This window comes from Bos javanicus, chromosome 8 (assembly GCF_032452875.1).
Source record: "Bos javanicus breed banteng chromosome 8, ARS-OSU_banteng_1.0, whole genome shotgun sequence".
In the NCBI taxonomy this organism is placed as follows: domain Eukaryota; kingdom Metazoa; phylum Chordata; class Mammalia; order Artiodactyla; family Bovidae; genus Bos; species Bos javanicus.
The window spans coordinates 64,449,800-64,475,729 of record NC_083875.1 but is presented as its reverse complement, the minus strand read 5'-3'; the positions used below and the strand labels follow the sequence as shown (position 1 = coordinate 64,475,729).

At 48.2% G+C, this 25,930-nt stretch overlaps 1 protein-coding gene across 3 annotated transcripts in view; it reads right to left on the bottom strand.

The window, feature by feature from the left end:
- Positions 1 to 20,344, bottom strand: part of COL15A1 (collagen type XV alpha 1 chain) — a 103,424-nt gene extending 83,080 nt beyond the window's left edge. For 2 of the 3 annotated variants that reach the window (XM_061425787.1, XM_061425788.1), the window contains exons 1-2: positions 19,914 to 20,344; positions 19,750 to 19,835 (exon numbers count right to left, since the gene is read on the bottom strand). In XM_061425787.1, the coding sequence (XP_061281771.1) occupies positions 19,750 to 19,835; positions 19,914 to 19,924 (97 nt within the window). In that variant the 5' untranslated portion in view covers positions 19,925 to 20,344. The remainder of the gene's footprint in view (positions 1 to 19,749; positions 19,836 to 19,913) is intronic. The other variant, XM_061425786.1, reaches the window with a different exon arrangement.
- Between the last annotated feature and the right edge of the window lie 5,586 nt (positions 20,345 to 25,930).

The window sequence follows — 25,930 nt, the reverse complement described above, 5'->3', positions numbered from 1 at the left end:
CTGAAGATACACTTAAGGACCGCAAGATGAAGAGATGATCCTGGATTACCCGAGTGGACCAAAATCCAATAACCTGTGTCCTTATAAGACAAAGGAGAGATCTGACAGAGAGAAGACAGAGGCAGAGACCGGAGTGATACAGTGATGCAGTCAAGGATTATGGACAGCCCTCATAGCTGGAAGAGGCAAAGAAATATTCTCCTCCAGAGCCTCCACAGGCAGTGCAGCCCTGCTGATATCTTGATTTTGGACTTCTTGCCTCTAGAATTTTACCAGTTTGTGGTAGTTTGTTACAGCGGACAAGGAACCTAAAGCATTCATTGACTACTTACTGTATGCCAAGCATCTGAAAGGAAATCAGTCCTGAATACTCACTGGAAGGACTGATGCTGAAGCTGAAGCTCCAATACTTTGGCCATCTGATGCAAAGGACTGACTCATTAGAAAAGACCCTGACGCTGGGAAAGATTGAAGGCAGGAGGAAGGACAAAGGATGAGATGGTTGGATGGCATTACTGACTCGATAGACATGAGTTTGAGCACGTTCTGGGAGTTGGTTAATGGACAGGGAAGCCTGGCATGCTGCAGTCCATGGGGTCGCAAAGAGTCAGACATGACTGAGCGACTGAACTGTATGCCAGTCTTATTCTGAGTGCAGTGCCTGGACTGAGTCAGTGAGGAAGGTGTTACTACCTGTATATTCTTTATGAATAGACCGAGATGCAGAGAGAGGAGGTCACACAGCTAAGTGTAACAGAGACACTAAGTGTGACAGCTAAGTAAGTGGCAGAGACAAGACGAGAACCCAGCCTGGGTCCATGTTCCATAGCCCACCTGCTTAACCACAACGATGATTCTCCAAGTGCAATTCCCAGACCAGCAGCATCAGCCTCACCTGGGAACTTACTAGAGATTCAGATGCTCTGGCTCTTCTCCAGACCTGCTGAATCAGACCTTGTGCAGCGAAGAGGGCAGCAGCACCCTGTGTTTTACCCAGCCCCGCAGGTAATGATGCACACTCAAGTTTGAGACCCACTGCCCTACACTGTGCTGCTGAGCAGAAGCTGGAGGCCTAAGACCTGCACGGAGGCCAGCAGTGGGGGAATCATGGAGCAGGAGACACGAGCAGGCAGCCAGCAGCAGAGAAGTCCACTGTAGGGGCGGAGACCCGGGCATGGGGCTAGGCAGAGCCCCAGCTGAGATGGGGCTTCCCTCGGATCACAGCACAGCCACAGTGAATGGGCTGCTTCCCAGACAGGCTGATAGGAGGCTGAGTCCCCTGAGTGACTAGATCCCACTAACTAACAGGGAGAGGCAGCCAAGTGAACCCAGCTGTGGGAAGGAGGCTGGTGGTCTGAGGATGCAGAGAGGCTTGGGAGGTCAGCCCAGGGGAACTGGGCATGTCGGCAAGGGTTCTGCAGCCAAGAGGAAGCTTGCAACTCCAAGGGGGCTGCTCCCCCAGAGAAGGCCTGTCCCAAGCAGGAGGAGCCCACGCCTTCCAGGAGGGGTAGCAACAGCTATTTCCCTTGCCTCCCCATTGTCCCCTTGCCCTGCCCGGAGCTTAAGGGGCCTGAAGACTCCAGGAACTCCTCTCCAGCCACATGTGAAGCCGGGCCTCAGAGCTGACTTTTTCTAAATGCCTACAAATGAATCACCCAATCTTGCGAAGAAACCCTCCCTTGGTAAATTTCCCAGGAAGGTCCAATTCCTCAATACTCTGTTATTATCTGTTTATTTGCCTATGTTTCCCACCAGTCTGTGAGCCCTTGGGCGAGCAGGCATCATCTGTTTCATGTTTATATCTCCCAGCTTCACCCCGACCCCTCAAGCACAGGGCTTGCCTGAGTTAGGCAAGAATTGAGCATTGATGGAGGAATGAATTAATGAATAATGCACATGTAAGTGAATAAATGAGCTTAACGGATTCTGGACCAGAGTGACCATATATCTGCCTTGCCATATCGCATTTATTTTCATCAATAGATAAAATCAATAGTCTTTGTCATCAATTACAAAGAACTCTAATGAACACCAGCTGTTGTCGCAGTCATCCCACCAGCACCATTTAGCTCAATATGCACTTAATAGTCTAGCTCTCCGCTGATCCCACTGTTGAAGTACAACGTAGTCTTAATAGCCACACAGAGGCCTGATGTTAACTTTTCTGAGTGCTGCGATTTTCCATCCTTTTGGCTGACCCTTAAGTAGGAGGGCACAGAATGACCAGTCTTCTGAAAAACGCCTGCCTTGGCTCTCACCCACCGACTGAGCTGGGAGTGCCGCTCTAAAACACACTGGCCTCCTAGACTTCAGACTGAATTCCAGCTGCCTCCACCTCCTGCCTCTCTGAAACAAGTGTCTGGGTAGGGACTGTGAACTACATATGCTTCCCCTTCTGGTTATATACCATAAGGTTCTTGAGGTTTGGCTGGAGACCTTAGGGAGGCTGCTCCTTGCCACCTGGGGGCTAGGGCATGAGCTGGGGCCACTGGGCAAGATGGGATGGGACAGGCCAGCCCTCGTGGTCCTGGAAGAAGGATAAGACTCCTGCTCCTCGCTGCCATGTCCCACTCTCCCCCCACCCCAGCCTCTTGATGTAAGGTACTGTGGTGGGAGGGGCATCATTGGGATGGGAGGAGCTTGAAAGAGTAATTCTGGAGCTTTCTAAGTCTCTAAGTGAGGCATGTCCTTAGGTATTTGAGTTCTTTTCCCATGGTAGATACCACATGGTCCATAAAATCTCCTACAGAGTTGCTAACCACATGCAATTTGGTCATAATTTACATTGTGTGCCCTGAGAGAATGCAGCCACAAGGGGAGGATGGATCTTGGAAGGGAAGGCAGGAGCAGACCTCCCTGTCTTTCCCTCTATCCTGGTCCCAGTTGAGGGTTTTGGCATTGTACACAACCAGTACCCAGTGGCCACCCTCTTCTGGACTCGGGCCTGGGCTGGACTTTGAGAGATCACGAAAACTCAGACTCTGGTCCTAAATAGCTCTCAGCCTAGAAAAGGGGGCAAGACATCAACACACAGAGCCCCGATACAGGTGTCTGAACCGGAGAACTCTGCACAGGTGAACATCGTGGAACAAGCAGAGCACAGGCAAACCCATGGGGTTAGGAAACTGAGGGGTTTGTGAGTGGTCCTGGAGAATGGGAGCAATGGGACGCTCAGGTAACCTCCACCATTAGAGCAGCAAGGAGAGAATTACGAAGCCAGATTCAGAAGTGTAAAGCCAACATCAGCTTATTCACTCTCAGGACAATTTGATAAGGTGGGGACTATTGCTCTCCCATTTTGCAGATCAAGGCTGAAGGAGATCAAGACCACAGAGCTGGAATGGGGTGGTTGCAGCCCACGTGTGGGTCATCTGAGGTCCTTCCTAGCTCTTTCTACTCTTAATCACTTTTTCACTTGGGAGATTGGAAACAGATCAGGGAGGGCCTTGAATGTCAAGCTGAGGAGACTAAAATTTATGCTGCAGGCTATGGGGTGCCTTGAAAGGTTTCTGAGGAAGGCTGCTGCTGACCATTTTAGGAGCTATCACCACTTCACCCCGAGCTGCTGCCCCCGGCAGTCAGGCCCCTTCCTTTCCCTTGCCAAGGAGAGGGTGGATTGGGTGATTTGGAATGCGGAGCGAAGGCGGTCTTTTGGCAACAGCAGGAGACATACTTTCCTGCAGCCTCTCAGCACTTGGCATGTTATGCCCTGGGCAAAATCAAGCTGCCCTGGGAATGGCCCAGGGCGTCCACAGATGAGCTTGTGTGAATTTAGCCAGAGCAGGGAGGAAGCCAGTAGAATGAGCTCATGGCATCAGCAGGCACTGTGCAATCTTGCCTATACTGACTAGGCTGATAGAGGCCTGGAGAGTTGGGGTGACCTCCAGAGCTGGGAAGGACTTCAGTCCAGTGTCCCCGAGATGAGAAAACCGAGGCCCAGACTGACAATGTGACTTGCCCAGCAATTCATGTTCCCACCATCCAGGCTACTCTCACCCATTTCCCTAAGAAGGTGAGGCATGGGGAAGTGTATGGTACACAGTAGGTGCCCAATATGGGAATGGATGCATAGTGGCAGGGGGGCGGGGAGAGGTTTGTGGTCCACACATATAACGACCTGATGCCACTGAGTAGGGGGAAACGAACAACATAAGAACTTAGTCCTACAGCTGTTATCAAGCACACTACTGCTTTATACAGGTTCTCCTGCTCCACTGGGCCGAGATGTGCTCTCTGCATGCTGCTGGAGCCCTGTGTGGCCCTGAAATGGGACTGGAGTTTAAGGGAACAGCCAGAACAGATGGTGACCCTGAAGTCATATTTTGAAACAGGCTGACTCTTGTTCAATCTAGATGAAAGTACAGCTTGATGGCCTCCAAATGTTAGCTGGAGGAAGAGCCTGTGCACTCTGGAATAACGGGCAAGGGAATGAGGCCTTCCAAGCTGGGTACCCAGGAGATGCCCCTAACTGGAGACCCAAAACTGAGGGTGACCTTGGGCAGAGGACCCCAGGAGTTTGAGCCTCACCCAGCAGATGCTGGGAAGGACATGAAATTCCATTCCAGAGAGAACTCATCACTTACTAGCTGGTGACCTTGCGCCAGTTCGTTTACTTCTCTGAGCCTTAGGTTCATTATCTGGACATAGAGATGACAATGCCAGTTCTCAGGGTGGCGGTACAGGGTAATGTCAGATGCTGAACTCACGAGCCTACATACTTATTCCTGAAAAGGTAAGTGTAGATAGAGATAGGGAAGCTTGCCTTGTTCATCTGTTTGTTCATCCATTCATTCACAAATATTCTCAAGCACCAACCACCACATGCCTGGCACTGCTACTGTGGAAGATTTACGAGTGAACAGGACAGACATGTCCCCTGCCCTCATGGCATGTATGCTCTAGCACTGAGCTCCTAGCTGGGCTTTAGAAGAACCACTTGAGGGCTTTAGAAGACTGATACCCAGCTCCACCCTAGTCAGGATCTCTGGGGATGAGGCTCAGGCCTCAGTATGTCTTAAGAGCTCCCCAGGGATGCTGTTATACGTACAGGGTGAGGTTCATGGTTTCAGGGAGAGCCCTCACCCACCAAGGCCCTGCCATCTCAGGCTCTACGCTGAGTGCCTCACACAGCCCGGGAGGCAGCACCCTGACTACCCCCTGTCCAGATGAGGGAACTAACCTTCCTTCTGAGCAATCTGCCCAAGTCACTCAGCTGACACATGGAAGAATTGGGATTTGAAATCCATCTGATGTTTCCAAGGGCTTCCCTGGTGGCTCAGGTGGTAAAGTATCTGCCCACAATGCAGGAGACCCAGGTTCAAATCCTAGGTCAGGAAGATCCCCTGCAGAAGGGAATGGCAACCCACTCCAGTATTCTTGCCTGGAGAATCCCATGGACAGAGGAGCCTGGCGGGCTACAGTCAGTGGGGTCGCCAAGAGTGGGACCCAGCTGAGTGACTAAGCACAGCACATGGTGTTTCCAAGGCTTACTTGTAACCACAGGCTGCCAGGCACAGAAGAGACCCACAGCATGTGCGAAGTCCTGTCCCCACCTTTCCTCCCCCATCCCTGAGGACGATGGGACAACGTGTCTATGATGAAACAGCAGCAAAACCTGGGACTTTGAGGGTGGCGAGATGCCAGCCACCTGGACATCAGAAGACCCAGTTCTGGATCCAGCTCCTTATATCTGAACTGTGTGACTCTCATCATGTCCCTTGTTCTCTCTGAGCCTCCACCCGCCTCTCTGTAATTTAGGAGAGCCAGATAGAGGACCCTGAAAGCCCAACATTTTCTGGGTCCTCAAGGTCCCCAGTGGGTTTTGGTGGGAGCGAGGTGTTTGAGGGACATATGGACCCTAAGAAGGAAGCCTAGGATCCCCAGCTACCCTAGGCACATGAATGGTGATCTGTGCCTTCCCCCACAAGGAGCCGCTATGGGCACGGACCACACTGGGTAGGAGGCTGCCTTCAAAAGGATTCTTAGAAACCTTGAACTTGAGTGGGACTGGCCAGTCTCCTGCATGCATATGCATGAACAGCATTTTTCACATTCCACCCAACATTCCCATGCTCATGCACCACGCACACTTATTCCTGGAAAGGTAATTCCTGACTGAGAGAGGGAAGCCTTTTATAGCCACCAACACACATACTGTTCTTCAACTAGCATTTATTGAGCACCTACTGTATGGTGGAGAAGGCAATGGCACCCCACTCCAGTACTCTTGCCTGGAAACTCCCATGGATGGAGGAGACCGGTGGGCTGCAGTCCATGGGGTCGCTATGAGTAGGAAACGACTGAGCGACTTCACTTTCACTTTTCACTTTCATGCATTGGAGAAGGAAATGGCAACCCACTCCAGTGTTTTTGCCTGGAGAATCCCAGGGACAAGAGAGCCTTGTGGGCTGCCATCTACGGGGTCACACAGAGTCGGACACGACTGAAGTGACTTAGCAGCACTGTATGGTAGCTCTGTTCTAAGACAGACAATTTTCTTCCCTCGTGGAGCTGAAAGTTCCAGTACAACAGCTATGGAGAATAGCGACTTCCATCTTATCAATAGCTAAAAACACATCCATAGCCTTTTCCACACACAAGTGCCCGAGGTAACTATCGATGGAGGAAATGTCTGTACAAGAATGGATTCTGGCAGCCACTACAATAATTTCAAGCCTCCCACCAGCTGGGGATCTCAAATCTATATGTAACATTATCTCCACTAAAGCATCCTACCAGCAGACAGAGGGGACCCTATACCTTGGGGCCTGGGTCTACCCAAAGAGCCACCCTTCCCACCCCCTGCCCCACCCCCGTTCAGAGCTTGGAAATTTAATTAAAGTCTCCTGCTCTATTGTTAAAAGCACTTAAGTTTTGCAGTCCACTCCATAATAACTGTGGACTGTTTAGTATAAAAATGTTCTAAATTACTTCCCAGTTGTCACTGGACTCCCCAAGTTACCAACCGCTGGGTAAAATGGATGCGGAAATAAACAATGTGGCTTTGCACGTCACTGTCACACAGCCAAGGACCATGAGCACACCCTGTTTGAGAAGCAGGTCTGTATAGGAACGGCCAGGACAGAAGTGGGCAATGCATCGCTCTTCCGCCACCATCTCTAAAGGACTTGGCCCCCAAGTGAAAACATCTAAAAACTTCCCACCTGAGTTATTCCCGCGACCTCCATTCCCTGGCAAGAGAATTCTGCATTGTGCTTGTGCTTACACATTCTGAACACAGACATCCAGAGAGAGAAATCAGAAGAGATAATATCTGGATGAGCCTCAGGGCGGGTCCAACCCTTCATTTCAGACAGGAAGAAGCTTTTCAGAGCCAAGACTAACTGTAGACTAACTGCAGAGGGCAATTCTTAGAATCCTTTCCCCATGACCTTCCTGACCTCTCAGCTGGGCAGTTGGGTCGGCCTAGGAGGCTCTGTGTGGCCGAGGTGGGACCAGAGACTCTGCTCTGGGCTCTCATTCACCCCTGCTTCCCTATCATTTTACTGAAAGTCTCTCACAAACATGTCTCTTGGGCAACACAAAGGTGGAGACCCTGTGCCGCTCGCTGAAGCCATTAGCTTTTGGGTAAGTAGAGGCAAGAGCCAGGCAGGAAGGAGCACTCAGAGGCCCTCACCCAGGGCTATGAGCACTGGGCAGGACCCAAGGCATGGCAGAAGCCCAGAGGCTCGCCCAGAGCCAGGGTCAGAAAAGCAGCTACCCCACGGAGGCTCTGCTTTCATGCTGGAGACTGGAGACCACCCCCCAACATACACACACTCCAGCCCCATCCCGTCCCGTCCTGTCCTGTCCCATCCCAGCCTCCCTCCCTGCCTAGGCTTGGAGAATTAACTGCTCAGGCCACACACCAGGAGGCTGCTTCCATCTTCTTCTCATTCAATCGCCTCTACCTAGAACACTCTCCTTCTCTTTTAGTCCATCAGCCCCACCCCTTTCCTGGCTAAATTGTCATAACTTGGGGAGCGTTTCCTGACACCACAGTACAGATCAGAGTGGCCACGAGTGTGCTCTCATAGTTCCCATTGTATGTGTGTGCTAGGTTGCTTCAGTCGTGTCTGACTCTTTGCAATCCCATGGACTGCAGACTGCCAGGCTCCACTGAACAAGGGATTCTCCAGGCAAGAATACTGGAGTGGGTTGGAAAGTTCCCGTGCCCTTCTCCGGAGGATCTTTCTGACCCAGGGATCGAACCTGCATCTCTTATGTCTAACCTGCATTGGCAGGTGAGTTCTTTACCACTAGAGCCACCTGGGAAGCCTCTCACAGCTCCCTACTTCTCCATACCTCTTTTTACTCTTGATAGGTATTTAGGGCTTTTTGTACAACCCTTTCAGAGATGGCAATGGCAAGCCACTCCAGTACTCTTGCCTAGAAAATCCCATGGATGGAGGAGTCTGGTAGGCTGCAGTCCATGGGGTCTCGAAGAGTCGGACATGACTGAGCGACTTCACTTTCACTTTTCACTTTCACACAATGGAGAAGGCAATGGCAACCCACTCCAGTGTTCTTGCCTGGAGAATCCCAGGGACGGCAGAGCCTTGTGGGCTGCCGTCTGTGGGGTCGCACAGAGTCAGACACGACTGAAGCGACTTAGCAGCAGCAGCAGCAGCAGTACAACCCTTTGTTTAGTATCTATGTCCCGCATTAGAGTCTAGGCTCCACAATGTGGGGAGCCATGCCTACGTTGTTCATCATTTTATACCCAGGATGTACCACACTGCCTTGCACACAGTAAGCAGCTAATAAATATTTATTAAATAAAAGAAAGATGGTAACAATAACCCTGTGTACGAGACAGCAAAAGAGACACTGATGTATAGAACAGTCTTATGGACTCTGTGGGAGAGGGAGAGGGTGGGGAGATTTGGGAGAATGGCATTGAAACATGCATAATACCATGTATGAAACGAGTCGCCAGTCCAGGTTCGATGCACGAAACTGGATGTTTGGGGCTGGTGCACTGGGACGACCCAGAGGGAGGGTGTGGGGAGGGAGGAGGGAGGAGGGTTCAGGATGGGGAACACATGTATACCTGTGGCGGATTCATTTCGATATTTGGCAAAACTAATACAATATTGTAAAGTTTAAAAATAAAATTAAAAAAAAAAGTGAGGGAACAAATGAGTGACTGAAAAACCTACCAGGCAGTGACAAGCAGGATGACCATCAAGAAATTTTGGCATTAAATCTATCCAACTCACGCAACCATACTTCCAAAGTCCATGCTTAACTATATCTCATTTTTCCCACATTGGATTATGGCTGTTTATCTCCCTCCACTGCAAGGTCAATGACTCTGAACTCCAAAGACGAATGGCATTGCCCTGGCTCTCGCTATCCTTGGAGAGATGGACTTACAAGTGATTCTGATGGAAGAAACCAGGTACAAGCTATGCTGAAAGAGGCCACAGGAAGGTTTAGGGACCGTCAGTTAGTTTAACTCATCAGTTAGCATTGAGTTTGAACCTCATCACCATGGCCATTACCCTTCACTGAGGGTTCACGGTGTTCCAGGCACTCTACTAAGAGCTTTGGGGTAGAATTTCAGATGCTGCAATGGAAAGCAGGGAAGGGTTCTCATGGGATGCGACATGATGGCATCTGCCACTCAGGTTGCAGTGAGAAGATGCACTAGAGGTCAGAAAGATGGGGGGTCTTAGGCCAGGACAGGGAGCTGCTGTGACAGTCCCTTACTGAGCATGACACAGGCCTGGACCCAGTGGGGTGAAGGAATGAAAGGATGAGATTGGATGAAACCGACCTTGCAGGGGCAGAATCAATTTCTCTGAAACAAAGTCACAACAGTCTTCCCAGGCGCTGAAAACTCAGTCATTCCATGCACTTCCAGTGACAGTGCAGAGATGACAAAGCTAATGGCAAATAAAAACTTAGGGGCACATGATTCCAACAAAGTTTCAAACAAAACTACTCTTAGAAACAGGGCCCACCAAACAGTCCTTCCCATGGGCCATGCAGTCTCTATAGTGACCCAGCCTTTCCCTCTCTTTGCAGATTAAGTGTCTGAGTCCAAGAGTGGAAGTGACTTGGCCAAGCTCCCCACAGAGGGTCCAGACCCCAGGAATCCTACTATTAGCTTAGTGCTGTGCACCTAAGAGCACTTCCTGCAGCAGAGAAAATGAAGACATTCAGCTGCAGCTTGATAGCAGCCCACACTTGCAAATGTTAAACAAGCAAAACCATTCCACTTCTTCAACTGGAAGCTCATATTCTAAAAGGGGAGGGGGAGACGCTGAAATGGCACCACCTACTCTAGACAGTTAAACCTGAAATAAAATTAGAAAATGTGTCACATGGAAAAACTCTGCAGTGAGAAATGGTTTCTTTTACCCTCCCTTTTTCGTCCTGTGAGAGAGTGAGTAATTTGACATTTTAACTCGAGAGGAAAGGAGAAAATCTGTGGTCGCCGTTTTGTACCAAATACACACAGCCATTGGGCACAGTTCTGTACCCTGACCCATGGAAAAGGATGTCAGGGAAGGGTGGGAACCAGACTGAGAGCTGCTGAGTTGAATCACCTCCCACAGCTGCCACAAAGTTTGGGCAAAGTGAACTCAGATATCCTAGAAAGTTCCAGTTAACAGTGCATTTAGGGTTCATCTAGTCCAATTCCTTTATTTCCAGGATATGGAAACTGAGGCTCATAGACAGCCGACCATTTGCCCAAAATAAAAGAGCAGGGGAACATCGAAGCAGAGCCCCTCTGTTGCCATATCTGCCTCCAGCCTACTAGGGACCCTATGTGGCTGGTGGTGATCTGAAAGAATACAGCAGGCTTCCATTGGGTTATTCATTTAACAAGCATTGACCAAGTACCTGCCAGAGCCAGGGATGGGGCTAGGTGCTGGAGGTACAGGGGAGAATAACGTTAGTCCAGACTCTCAGGATGCCTCCCAACGTTCCAGCCACCCTGGGGACTGTGCAGTTTGAGATAAGGCTATGAGGAGGGACACTCCAGGAGATGCGGCTAAAACAGCATACTGGGAGGACTTCAGAGGGTGTCAAATGCCATGATAAGGAGAGTTAAAATCATTTTCTATGGTTGCTGTAACAAGTTACTGCGAATTATGTGACTTAAATCAACATAAATGTATTAGTGGGTTAGCCAAAAAGTTTGTTTGGATTTTTCCATACTGTGTTATGGAATTGACCAATACCTTCCTGTTTTGTAGGTCAGAAGTCCAACACAGATCTTAGATCAAAATTAAGCAGATCGTGCTCCCTTCTGGAAGCTTTAAAGAAAAAAATCTGTTTTTTTTTTCTCTTTTGATTTTTCCAGGTTCTAGAGGCTACATGTATTCCTTGGCTCATGGACCCTTCCTCCACCTTCAACATCAGCAAATACAACTGATTTGCTGAAGGTCAAGTCCTTCTCACATCACCTCCCTCTTCCACTTCCAAGGACACTTGTGATGACACTGGGCCCACCTGAGTAACCCAGGGTCCTCTCCTTTTTTGAAGGTTAGATATTTATCAATATTAACTCCATATGCACTCTAATTCCCCTTTGTCTGGGACCCTAACATATTCACAGTTTCTGGGGTAATATTAAGACGTGGACATATTTGGAGGGCCAGTACTTTCCCTATCACAGCTGGTCAGCTTGGGAAGATGACAAAAGGTTCTACAGCAGGGGGTGACATAGTAAGAGCTGGTTTTACACTGCTGCTCAAAGGTTAAGATCCTGTTAAAATGCGGATTCTAATACATTGGGTCTGTGAGCGGGATCGGAGAGTCTGCAGCTCAAAAAGTCACCAGGTGATACCGATACTGCTGGTTGGTGGGTCACACCTAAGTGGAAAGAAGCCAGAAGACTCCTAAGGCTGCAATACAGAGCGGGAGGTGGAGAGAACGGAGGCCAGGAGACACACTTGCTTGCCTGAAACAAAGACAGGACAAGCTAGCACTAAGACTGTACAGCTGGAAGGGGAGAAGCAGCTGGCTGACCCAACAGTGTGTGGCGCTGTTGAAACTTCATGGATTTAGGTTGAATTTGTCACCTTTTTTTGGACTCTGTTCTACAGAATGCAATGGTTATAACTTTTTAAGACTGGAAAAGCGTCCCTTCAATTTTCTTTCATGGAATGTGCTCCATCCCTGACGTACCTGTTGTACACAGCCCCTGCTCCCACCCTGCTTTGGCCCCTCCACCACCACCACCATCGGCAGCAGCAGCACCCTCATACAGTGGATGGCTGTGGGTGGTCTTCCAGCAGAGCTGGAGGTTCACACAGACTCCGCTATGGTCCAGGGTTCCTAATGCTGCGTTTTCACTCAGATCTCCACAGTCCCAGGCTTTGAATGATTCTTTCATAAATGTGTTCAAATGCTCATTGTGTCCATTCAGTGCCATGTCAGACGCTGAGGAAACATGGATAAATAACGTAGGGTTCATGCCCTCCAGGGACTCACAGAGATGTGGGAGCAGGAAGGAAAGAGGTACTGAACTGTACCAATTACAGGCCCCATGCTTCCCTCATTATTCCTCATAGTAGGAATTATTGTCCCAATTGACAGACAAGGAAAATAAGGATAAGAGAGGGCACTCAACAGGGAGTAGAGTGCTGAGATCTGAACCCAGGGTGTGGGCTCCCAGAGCTCCTCTGGGGTCCAGTGGCAGCCCTGCCTCTCATTTGCGTTACAATCACGGGTAAGACCTTCCCTTTCTAGGACTCAGGACTGTCACCTTTGAAACGAAGTCACTGGACTGCACTGCTTGTTCTCAACTCTGGCCTCACTTTAGAATCACACCAAGAACTTTTAAAACCTGCAGAAAACCAGACCCCAGACAAATGAAGAACCCTGGACGTGGGGAGGACTGGGCATCAGGGTCTAAGGTACAGCCAGGGTTGAGAACCACCAAAGTCCTTGTGACCTGAGCTCCTGCATTCTAATTTCCTGAATAACCCTCTTCTCCTCTAGCCCTGCCACAAGGCCCATGCCAAACTGATGAACAAATGGTAGGGAGGAGGAGGAAATCCCCAGCACCATTCAGCTAAGGACAATTTGGAGCAGTAATGCTGGGCACTGTCCTTTGCCCTGTTGTCATTTTCTCCTTTCAGTGAGAAAAACAGCAGCAGTGGACAACAGTGGAGCAAGCTAGGCGGGTATTCTCTTACACGGTTGCAGGGAATATAAATACTACACCTTCCAAAAAAAAGAGGACACAATGAAAGACTTTGAAAAAATTGGGCAAGCACCAGGCCCAACAGTTTTAGGAGTTTGTGCTAAGAAATAATTACGGAAAAGATCAAATACAGAGATACAAGAATAGGGTCATCACTGGGCTTCCCTGGTGGCTCAGTGGTAAAGAATCTGCCTGCCAATACAGGAGACACAGGTTCAATCTCTGGTCCAGGAAAATCCCACATGCTGTGGAACAACTAATTCCGTCTGCCACAGCTATTGAGTTTGTGCTCTAGAGTCCAGGAACCCCAGCTACTGAAACCTGTGCGTCTAGAGCCTGTGTTCTGCAACAAGAGAAGCCACTGCAATGAGAAGTCCGAGCACCGCATCTAGAGAGTAGCCCCCGCTCTCCACAACTAGAGAGAAGCCCGCGCAGCAATGATGACCCAGTGCAGCCAAAATAAATTCATAAAAATTAATATAAAAAATAAATAAAATTTAAAAAAAGAATAGGGTTATCACAACAGTGTTTATGGAAAGAACAACTGGAGACAGCCTAAAGGATTAAAAGAGGCCTAGGTTAATTATGGGAAATCCACATAATGAAATACTCTGTCAATTACAAAGGATTTAGGGAAGAATATTCAATGTTCCAGAGGAAGTATCTAGATAATAGTTAAGGGAAAAAATGTCAAGCAACAAAATACAATGTACAGAATGATCTATTCATGTTATAACATATATATGTGCATATTTAGGCATGGAAAATAAACTTGAAAAACAGTCCACAAATGTTAGCAGAGTTTATCTCTGAGTCATGAGATAACATGTGACCTTTCAAAACTCCTTTTTTTCCAACCTAGATTTGTACAGTGACTATTATTTTTATTATCAAAATATTTTAATGTTATTGAAAAATACAAATCTCTTCTTTCAAAGCCTGCTTACCTCCCTCCGCCTCCCCATCTTCTGGTATAAATGGACACCCCCACTTCAGTGGTGCAGAGGCTTGCTTGCATCCACACTAGGACACTTGGGACAAGCTCCAGAGCATTCAAGCCAGCTGCTGCACCCCGGTCTCTACTACTAGATTATGAGTCCCTCCACGACGGACACAGGGTCCCATGTGGCTCTTTAGTCATCTCGCCACCCACACCAGTGGGCCTTAGAGAGGGCAGGCAGCCAGGAAATACAGGAGAAGACAGAAATCTATAGTAGTAGCTAGAACACAGAACAGAGCTGACAGTTTTGAGGACCTCAGCAGACATTTACTTTGGGAGGAGATTAGTTGCCAAGACCTCCCAGTGGTGAAGCGGGCTTTTAAGCTGGGTCCTATCTGAGGCGCTCAGTGACAGGAGGGGTGACTCCCGGAAAGACCTAGGCAGCGCTGCTTTCTGCAGGCCAGATTCTAGCCAAGCTCTCCAAACTGAAAAAGGGCTCCCCCAACACCTGAAACCAAGGGTCCTGCTCACTCAAGAGAGACATGAAGGCCCTCAGAACAATTTTCTGCCCTGTCCAGTTCTTTAAGTGATCCATGTAACAAGGCATGTAACAAGTGTGAGATGAAATGGACTGGATACAGTTGGGTTGGGATGGATTGCATGGGGATTAGGTTGGGCTGAGTTGAGTTGATTCTGATTGGAGGTAAGGAGTGGGTTTACTCACTAGGTGACCTAAGCCTCATGTGTTGCCTCGTTAGATCTTGCCCAGAAAGAGGTCTGGGCCTTCTCTAGGTTCTGCTCTAACCCTATACTTTTTTTTCTCCTGAAAAGGAGAGGAAGAAGGAGGTCAGTGAGCAAACTGGGCCCCTCCCAACACCTCTGACCCATCTCAGCAAACTGTGCTCTGTATCAACAGCAATAACTCAGGCCCCACAACCTGCTCTTCTGACTTTGAAGTCTTAGTTGCTTATCTGTTCTCCTTACCGCATATTAAGGTCTTAAATTGAATCTTATTGTAAGATTACCTCACTTTTTATAATCCTCACCCACCCACCACCACTACAACACTCCCAGTATCCAATCATATCATGAGAAAATTATGTGATAAATCAGTCTATGCTAAGGATTTATGACTTAGTGAAGAAGGAAGGGGTAACTTCCCTTACCAGATTTTAAGACATATTACAAAACAATAGTTATCAGGACCATGTGGAATTTTTTAAAAAATAACACATATGCATAAGAATAGTATAAAGATTACACAAAAAAATTCTATCATGAAAAGGAAAATTTTATAAGATAACCAGAAGCAATGCTATGATAGAAAAATAGTTTACATTTTAATTAGTATTTCAGGGAATCCTGGGTACCAGTTTGAAAAAGAACTAACCTCAGCATATACTCTATGCAATCTATTTAATCAATGGTCCATTTTAAATGGATCAAGCTGTGGACATTCAAGGAAAACTTGAAAATAAGTTCATATATTAAGCTAGCAGAGAAAGATAAATGCACAGATTTTGACAAAATAGAGGCTTTTCAGGTATGAGCGGGATAAGCTAGAAAATGAATTGTTTACACAAATAGATGTAATGGAAAAAAGATAAAGAGCAAAGTAACATTAGGGTAAATTCCAGCATAACTAGTTATTAAAGTCATTAAATAAAACTAAAAGCCCTATAACGTGCCCTGATTACTCAGCCATGGCCACTCCACAGTTGGCAGAGCTGTGGAAAAATGGGGAGGACTTAGACCTGGCAGAGGACATGGTAAATGGGTGCATTCTCCCTAGACCACAGGCTGGACCTGCCCATTCCTTCCCTTCTTGAGTCATTGAGCACCTACTCTGTGCCAGGCCCAGTGCTAGGTTCTGGGATTCAGAATCTGGGCAAGGCCCAGTCCCTGGCTCACAGAACTCCCTGTGTAGTGGAGGGGGGTGGGTGCGGGTGGCGAACAGATGAGTAATCAATGGTCATGGTCCAGCCTGGGAAGCCCTGTGACTGAGAGGTGGTGATATATAGTGTTCGCCCAGAGGAGAGACAGTCAACATGCCTGGTAAAATAGGAGGGCTTCCCAGAGAGGAATCCTAAAGGATGAATGAGGGGGTGCTAGGTGAACAAGGGGAAAGGCATTCTCAAAAAGGGACTGGCCCATGCAAAGACACAGAGGTGGGACACAGGGGGACTTGGAGGCAAGAAGCATTACTCCATCCTAGGTGCACGGGGAACCCAGCAGGAGCAATTAAACTAAGGAGCAACACGATTCAATTTGTATCTCAGAAAGACCCATCTAAATATATATTAAGAACTATCCAACTAGTCTGTTATTTGATGGGCAAATCTGTTTGCGGAAATCTAGTTAAAGGAAATAATCCCAGAAGAAAACAAAGGTCATTTGTCTGAAGATGTTCCCAACAGCACTGTTTATCATAACGATGAAATGGCCAAGGTCCAAGTGGCAAATTCTGGATGAATAAGGCATGATCCACACCCTCAAGGTGCTCTCATAGAAAAAAAGTGTGAAATAAATACTTTGTCAGCACAGGGTGAGACAGTGGCTGGTGCTGGAAAGATAGATTAAGGGCTGTGGTGGCTTAGTGATGAGAAAGATCAGCTGGGGAGACCTAGGGAAGGCTCCCTGTAAGAGATGCTGTTTAAGCTGGGAGGTAGAATTAGACCCTAAAGAGAAACAGGGTGAGGAAGTGCACCCTGTCTACAGGGAGATTCATTCACATCTTGTGAACAGTCAAGGAAACTACAAAATCCCAAATATACATGGGGAGCTATGAGTGGTTCAGTGTGCTGAGGGTTTTCAGCCTCAATCTGCTGTAAAACAGTTTTCAATCTGCTATAAAACATATAAGCAGGACTTTATGCCACCATAGGCATTCCCAACTTTAGAGAAAACCAAAAATTTAGCCAGTAATTAAAATACTACAATCATTCATATTCATCACAACTTCTAATGGTACGTGGACAACAGGAACTCATTACAGGCTAGAGCATAGGTAAGCCAGGAGGCCAGTGATGTAAAATCCTAGCTGTGACTCTTATCCCCTTGTCTCTCACTCAGGAAAGCACATCAGCTGGCCACCAGCAAGAGTCAGAGGATTAGCGGGAAATCCTAAACCTGCCCTGATTAGTATTCAGAGTTTCTCCCAGAAAAGACCCACAAATGGCCAAGAAACACATGAAGAGATGCTCAACATCATTAGTCATTAGGGAAATGCAAATCAAAACCACAGAAAGCTACCACTAAGATGGCTGTAACCTAAAAAGCAGAAAATAACAAGTGTTGGAAAGGATACGAAAAAATTGGAACCCTTGTACACTGCCGGTGGGAATGTGAAATGGTTCAGCTACTATGGACAATAGTTAAAGAGTTTCCTAAAATTTAAGTGTGGAATTATGATATAACCCAGCAATTTCACTGTTGGGTATACAACCAAAATAATTGAAAGCAAGTACTCAAGTCCTTGTACCCAAATGTCGCAAAACCACTAACCATAACAGCCAAAAAGCTTAAACAACACAAATGGCTCTATCAATGGAAGAATGGATAAACAAATCGCACTATATCCATACAATGAAACATTATTTGGTCATAAAATAATGAAGTACTAATACATGCTACAACATCAATGAACCTCAAAAACATGCTGAGTGAAAGAAATCAGACACGAAACGTCGATGTGGGGGACAAGGGGCCCATTGACAAGGGTCTCTTTAAACAGGGTGGGCCAGGAAACCCTTGGGAGCTGAGAAGCCTTGGGACTTTGGGCCTTGTTTCCTCATCTGAACACAGTCCCAGTACCCAGCTCCTGGAGTGATTGTGAGGACTGGGTGAATGAAGTATGAACGTATCATACACACCTATGAAGTGGTTTACAAGCATTAGCCTCAATAAACTTCATGCAAGATTTGACTTGCAGAGGATATTCCACATCTAGGAAGAGTCTCTCCAGAATCCCAGAGGGACAGTGAATATTCATCAATTACCCATCAATTGCAAATGGCCCTCTCCAGGCCCTTTTCATCTCCTGAGGGATTCCTGGCAGGCCCTTTTTACATTATGGATATTTACAGGACTTCTTCTGTGTTAGAAAAACAGCCCTGACCTGGCATTGAGGGAGCCAGCCTACAAATGCAGGAGGAGAAAGAAACTCCAGAACCTTCTCCATTTGGGGGATGGGGTTACAGCAAAGTTCACAAAAGACCACAGAATCTGAAAATGCCCTCTGCCACTGAGTTGGCAGTACCCTATGTCACATGCAAAATTGCAACGTTCTGACATGGGCCACAGTGCTGAGAAGCCAAAACTGTGCTCCAGCTGCCCTTTGATCTGTAAGAAATGCCAGTCGGATGCTCTGGCAGGAAAAGTTGTCGTGGCCTTTGAGTCTTGCTCCCAAGGAGACACAGTCTGGGCTGTCCCAGCTTTCCTCTAGCACACAGAGAGTTAAACACAGCCAGCGAGGCGGTTGTCAGTTTCTTTCAAGGGATAGAGGTTGTCTCCCCCACCACAGTATCCCTGCACACTGCTCACTTACTCCTGTTGAGACTGTGTACTAATCTCCTAATTCCAAACGCAGTCAGAGGCTACTATTTGGAGCGCGGTAGTTCTCCTGCAAAACTGCATGGAGAAAGGGCTGAGCAGGGAAAGAAAGCCTAGAGACCTGGGCCCGAGCCCTGCCTTTTGCACAGAACAGTTTCTAAAGCCTGTCTCACCCTGAGTATCCTCTGCTGTAAAAATGCCTGCAATGCTTTCCAACATAGCTACTGCAAGGATCAACTTGCAGTTTCCATCACTTATTTTGTGTTATGGTGTGGAAAGCATATTATTTCTAATATCTCTTTTAATCTTCACAGCATCCCTAGGAGGAAAGGTGGTCTAAGTATTTCCCTTTTTCAGATATGAAAAGTGAGGCACAGAATAGTAAAATTCATTGTCCAGTGGCACCTAATCCAGCCACACACCTTAGGTCAAAACTATTTTAACTTATATTCTTTTCATACAACCGCCTCTGGGTCTTGGTGGGGAAACAAAGACCCAGGAACAGAAAGTACCAGATTCCCTGGTTCCCAGTCTATAGCTCTTCCCATCATCCATAGAGTCACTGCCCACGATGGATGGGGCTCTCCAGGTAACTCAGGGCTAAGTTAGGTATCAGAGCAATTAGGTCCCGTTATTTCTTGCGCGGCAAAGCGCCAGGTGGTGGCGGTCTGCTTCCGCACCTGTGTACAGACGGGTCATCACATCTGCCCTTGCAATGAGCCAACCAGCACGCACCACCTGAGCGCGGGCGCTGGGTGAGCTAGAGCGAACTATTCCAGTGGAGACCGCTGGCACTGTTACTGGGCTTCCAAAGTCCCTCTATGCCCAAGATTGAAAGGGCTGCGCCTAGCTCAGACGCCTCGGGTTCCAGGATACTCTCCGCCCGCTTCGGCCGCCCAGAGACTCTTTTTCAACCCTCGAATCCCCTGCACCGCCTGGGGAAGCCGCAGCCGAACCACCAGTGCGCCCCGAGCGGCGAGGACTCCCTTTTATGTCCAGGAATGAGGCGCGCACCGCAGCCGCTCCCGCCGCCAAGACCAACTATTCTGGGGCGCGGAGGTTGCCGGTGCAGCGCTCGGGCCGGGCTGCTTACCTGTCGCGGAGCGGGTCTGAGTGACACCGGGCAGAAGCGCGGAGGTGGAAAGCAGCAAAAGCAGGCGCCAGCACTGTGCGTCCCTCCTGCAAGAAGTGGTCGAGGGAGAAAGGTGAGGCGGGCGGTAGGGGCCGGGGGCTGGGGCGCGGGGTAGCGAGTCATACCTGGGCGCCATCCCGCCGTTCGGCGAGCCCCCGAGGGCACCGGGCCGCCGAGCTCTGCAGACTGCAACGGACCTTGCGCGCGGGCCGCTCGTCCTTCCTGCCTGGAACAAAGACGGCGCTGGGCAGGGGCAGCGGCAGCGGCAGCGGCGGGCAGGATCCCAGCACGGCCCGCGTCCTGAGTCACCGAAACCCGACTCCGCCGCACCCAGCGCTCCCGCGCGAGCCGCGCCGCGCCCCACCTCGCGCAGAGCCGCAGCGGCGCACTCAAACCCCGGGACTCCTGGCTGCAATTACCGCCTGCCCACGCCCCTTTCCCCCTCGACGGATGCGCGCCCCCCAGCCGCAGCTTCCACCCGGGCGGCCTTGGGTAACCAAGAAAAGCCCCGCGCCCGCGCTCGTCTGGGTCAGCGGGCAGCTCCCTCCCGCCCTCTAGTCTATCAGTGTCCGGGCTGCCCGGCCGACAAAACACTCCCTTTTCACGGGCCAATGGAATCTTCTCACCAGCCAAGAGAGGCTGGAATCGCTGTGATTTCCCTAAATGACAACGAAGAACCTGGAGGCTCAGAGAGATGCAGGGAATGTCCCAAGGTCACACAGCTGGATTGGACCCTGCCCTGCACCCCTGACTCGCAACTCCCTTGAACGCCCAGGAACGGCACATTTGGTGGGGGCGGGGTGAAGGGGAATAAGTGATACATGTAAATAAATGCAATAAAGAGAATCCTAATTTTTTAAATGTAAATATATCTAATATTCCAAGCTTCTCCTCTTTGTGCTTTGCCTGCACCACCATCTCCCGCCACCAGAACATAAGCTCCGGGAGAGCAAGAATTTACATCTGTTTTGTTCTCTGTCTAAAATAGTAACTGGCCATAGGAGATGCCAATAAACAGGGGAAGGAACACAATTTTTAAGTGAGATACCACTCCAGGCACTGTGATGACTGGGGAAAGATGAACCAGTCTCAGTCCCCAAAAGCCATCAGGAGAGTTCACAGGGGAAGGAGGAGCCGAGGGTAGACTGTTCCACGTGCACTAGGCATAGCACAGGGCCTGGCACTGGCTAAACCCTCAAATGGTGGCTCTTTATTATGATTACCACCAGGCCCAGTAGTGTAAGATATCTGGGGGAGAGGAGGCGCAGCTGAGATGAGCTGAGACTTGGACAGTTCTGAAGCCAGGCAGGCGCAGGGTCCTCTCTCCCCCGTGTACGAAGTAGCCACACTGGGCTGTGGCTCTGTGGTCAGTTCCTGGTTTTCATTTCTAGATGACAAGTCACCACCTGCCAAGTGAGACAGTAATATGAGTTGGCCCTGCAGAGATGGGATGGTGGTGGACATAGTAGCTACCATGTATTGAGTGCTGACTGTGTCCCAGGCCCTGTGCTAAATGCTTTATTCACAAAGGTCAATCCATGCAACAGTCCTGGATAGGTGGTACTTCAGTGATCCTCATTTCATAGATTAGGAAGCTGAGGTCTAAAAAGTGCCCGAGCTAGTGCATGACATTGGCCAACACCCATGCTCTTCACCACTCTGTCATGCTAGCTGTCTGTAACAACAAGATTAGACCCATTTCCCCACCCTTAAGAGCAAAATCGCACTGGAGTTATGGAGCACTCAGGCATGAAGGGGTTAATACCCACACAGGCAGTAAGGGCTCCAAAGGGAGCTCAAGCCTGGAGTCAGGAGCCTGGATTCCCGGCCAGTTCTGGCCCACATTGGACAGATCCTGTCCTTATCTGACTTTTTATTTCATCATCTATAAAATGGATGTAATGATCTTGCTGTGAGTGCATGACTGTGAGTCTCAGTGAGATCACATGCATGCAGCAGTGCTCTGTCCACTCTAAAATGCTGTACAGATGTGAGGGGTCAGGTCTGGAGTTAATGCACACAGTCTTCAAAACAGACAGAAAATTCAGCATGGCCTGGAGAAGGCCAGAGAGGCTTCAATAGAGTTGTAAAGTTAACCCAGACAGGGGGTCTGCGGGTGCAAGCAGGAGGGAGCGGTAAAACAGCCAAGGCAACTCTAGAGCTAGGATGGCCCCACGTGAAACTAATACACCAGATCCAGTGCATTCTAACAGCACGATCAGGCTTCTTTCTTATTCTCTTCATATTGTCTGTGAAGATGAATTCTTTCCCACTTGCAGTCACAGTGTGCTGGACAAAGCATTTTATTATGGTTTACTAACCATAAGGAATTTGCCTTATTAGTTCTATATTTTTTATTCTTTATAAAGTACCATAATGACTGGGAATGTAATTGACTTTCTTAGAACTATAATTCTATATTGCTTCGAAAGAGCCACATAGACTATGATTATATAATAGTTCTATTGTTCTGTTTAACACTTAAAACTGAAGGCTATGAACTGGTGGCTTAGCTTGGCCCATAGATAGGTATTGTTCAGGTGCCTGGTATCAACCTCCAAATTAAATTAGTTAGCAATATATTTGATAATTTAGCTTGGATGGTAAAGCATCTGCCTACAATGCAGGAGACCTGGGTTCAATCCCTGGGTCAGGAAGATCCCCTGGAGAAGGAAATGGCAACTCACTCCAGTATTTGTGCCTGGAAAATCCCATGGACTGAACAGCCTGGTGGACTACAGTCCATGGGTCACAAAGAGTCAGACACGACTGAGCGACTTCTCTTCACTTCACTTCATATTTGATAATTAGTTGGTTTACATTAAAATCCAGATTTCTGGCTTCTTTTTAAATTTTTGGAAAACCTGGCAAACGGGATTTGTGTTCCTTGTGCCAGTGGTTGATTTGCATTGAAAGGGACCACTACCTTCAGTCAAGGCCAATTTCTACAGTTTGCCATGGTCCCTACCATCCCTGGCTTCCCTGATAGCTCAGTTGGCAAAGAATCCACCTGCAATGCAGGAGACCCCAGTTTGATTCCTGGGTCTGGAAGATCTGCTGGAGAAGGGATAGACTACCCACTCCAGTATTCTTGGGCTTCCTTGTGGCTCAGCTGGTAAAGAATCCACCTTCTATACCAGAGACCTGGGTTTGATCCCTGGGTTGGGAAGATCTCCTGGAGAAGGGAAATGCTACCCACTCCAATATTCTGGCCTGGAGAATTCCATGGACTATATAGTTCATGGGGTTGCAAAGAGTCAGACCTGACTGAGTAACTTTCAGTTTCATTACCATCCCTATTGTTCCCCAACACCAAAGCTAAGAATCATTTGCCATTTATCATCACATATGCACTCTGCCTTTTATAAGAAAGAAAAAAGTGGAATAGATTGAGTGCTCGTGTCACTGTTAAAAATAGGGGGGGAAAGATATGCAGATAGAGAAGGAGGGCATGTTTCAAGAAAGATGTGGAAGAACATATTTCTTCATGTTTAATACACCAATTAAGTATATCTACATTGAAAGAATGAAAACTAAAATGCCATGATGAAACAAACCTGGTCCCCCTCAGTTATGCATGTTACCTGATGTGTGAAAGAACAGGTGCATTTTGATTGGTGGGCTTGATCGTGGTCCAATTTATCAGTCCAAGATACATACGCATAAGGCAGCAGTTTCCTTTACTACTCTGGCAGGGAAGTCCTGTGTACACATTTTATATTTTGTTGGTTCTGTGTAAATATCTGCTAATATCCAGTTCACTAGAATCTAAACATCCCAAGAGCACATTTCTTTCCTATAAATGATGAGATAGATGCATGTTAATATTTCTAATTTTGTACTTATTTCTCCTGGGAAGTCAGACCATGTTCATCAGCAATCAGGGCTCTCATTTTAAAGCTGGGCCTGGAGGGGGGAACCGTGAACTGATTGATGATGGAGGACAGAGAGGGTGTCTGGCCTGGGAGTTGAAGGGGACCAAATGGTCCCAGCTGCTCGTGTGGGAGGGATGAGGGCAGCATGCCAAGCAAGGCAGTTCGCCTCCTGCCAGACTGTGTTTTGAGGGTTTAAGCGATTTCCTTCTATTCAATATGAAGTTGTAGAAATAGCCAAGAGGAAGCTTTGTGTCATACTGGAACTGGTCTAAATTGTTTACCATGGCTTCAGTACAATCTACAAGATCGAGACGTGTGGAGATAGGGGATCTATGTCCCAGCTCTTCCAGGACTCAATTAAATTAATGGGCTGTTGCATTTTCCTATATAGCACTCAAGTGTCCCAGTAAACTCGGTCTCCAAAAGCATCCTCCAGACTGTTTCAATCAGTTAGAAGGGGCACAAAAATCAGAAGGATTCTGGGTTGTGGTTTGGGATAAAGTGGGGCTTCCCAGGTGGCTCAGTGGCAAAGAATCCACCTGCCAATGCTAGAGCTGCACGAGACACGGGTTCGACCCCTGGGTCAGGAAGGTCCCCTGGAGGAGGAAATGACAACCCACTCCAGTATGCGTCCCTTGGAAATCCCATGGACAGAGGAGCCTGGCAGGCTACGGTCCATGGGGTCACCAAGAGTCGGACATGACTTAGCGACTGCGCACATACCCATATAAGCACATAGCACACTTCTTTCTGAACCTGTTTCCTCAGAACATGGGGATAACATCTCTCTTGTGGAGTTGTGGTGAGGAAGTTCACAAGAGACACTCAAAGCTTGCACTCTCATCTGGTTTCAAGAGCAGAAAAAGAAGAGACCTAGCTAGTGGACCAGAGAAGAATTAACTATTCAGAGAAAAGCACCGCCTTTTGGGTAATCAAGAGGAAACAATGACAGTGCAATCCCCAAAGGGCCTTCCACGGAGGATGCTTTAGTTCTGAAGAGTGCCTTGATGTGTTTGGATACACCAAAGGGGACCATGGGCTGAGAAGAGTCGATTTGTTCTTCATAAGTGAGTAAGTGAAGTCGCTCAGTCCTGTCCAACTCTTTGCTACCCCGTGGACTGTAGCCCACCAGGCTCCTCTGTCCGTGGGATTTTCCAGGCAAGAATACTGGAGTGGGTTGCCATTTCCTTCTCCAGGGGATCTTCCCAACCCAGGGATCGAACTCAGATCTTCCGCATTGCAGGCAGATGCTCTAACCTGTGAGTCACCAGGGAAGCCCTCTTCATAAGTGAGATGAATTTGAAAATCTGACAGTCTTAGTGGGAAGAGGGCAAAAGCAAAAGGGAAGAGTGTGTAAAATACCTCTTAGGTGCCACTGCCAGTGCCTACTCTCTGCCTCCATCACTCATGTGCAGTATAGACAAGGCCATCCAGCTGTCAGCGACTGCTGCCCTTCGCCTGAGTGTTTTCTCTGGCTGCTAGGGAATTAATGCTGACCTCCCCGCTGCTCTCAACCAATGGCCTGCAGGAGCTCATGGATAAAAAACTCAGCTCCCTTTCCCAGTTGGCGGGAATTTCCAGACCCCTGGAGTCCCTGCCCGTGTCATAGCCCCTGCCCTTTCTCCACACTGAGCACTTCTCCGTTCCTACTCAGGGCCGTCCTGTGGGTGCTGACCTGTGACACACTGTATAACCCACTCTGAGAAACCTGGAAGTAAGTAGAAATAACACCCCAGGAAGCAATATTTAGCCAATGGAAGCCAGAAAATATACTTCTCTCCCTATTTCTCCCAGATGCACTGTCCTGAGATGGTCATTTATGAGGCATCTGAGAGACACTCTCACAATACTAAGGGACCAATCATATAATCTCTCTCATCAGCAGTTTCTTCTTCCCTGCCTCATTTCCCTTTTCTTTACTTCTGCTCCCTAGGATTTTACTCCCTAATACCAAAGAGGCACCTAAGACTGAGTAACACTTCAGTGTGTGAGGCAGGATAAGCTAGATGGTGGAATTTATCTTTCACATTCATGATAATAATGGGGTTTCTAAACTGGTTGTCACTTCCATCTTACCAGGTCCAATCAGCATAATGTTACCCAGTAGGGGGTGAGCATTAAGATGACAAATAGCTCTGAAAAGAAGCTGTTACAAATAGCTGTGAAAAGAAGAGAAGCGAAAAGCAAAGGAGAAAAGGAAAGATATAAACATCTGAATCCAGAGTTCCAAAGAATAGCAAGGAGAGATAAGAAAGCCTTCTTCAGCT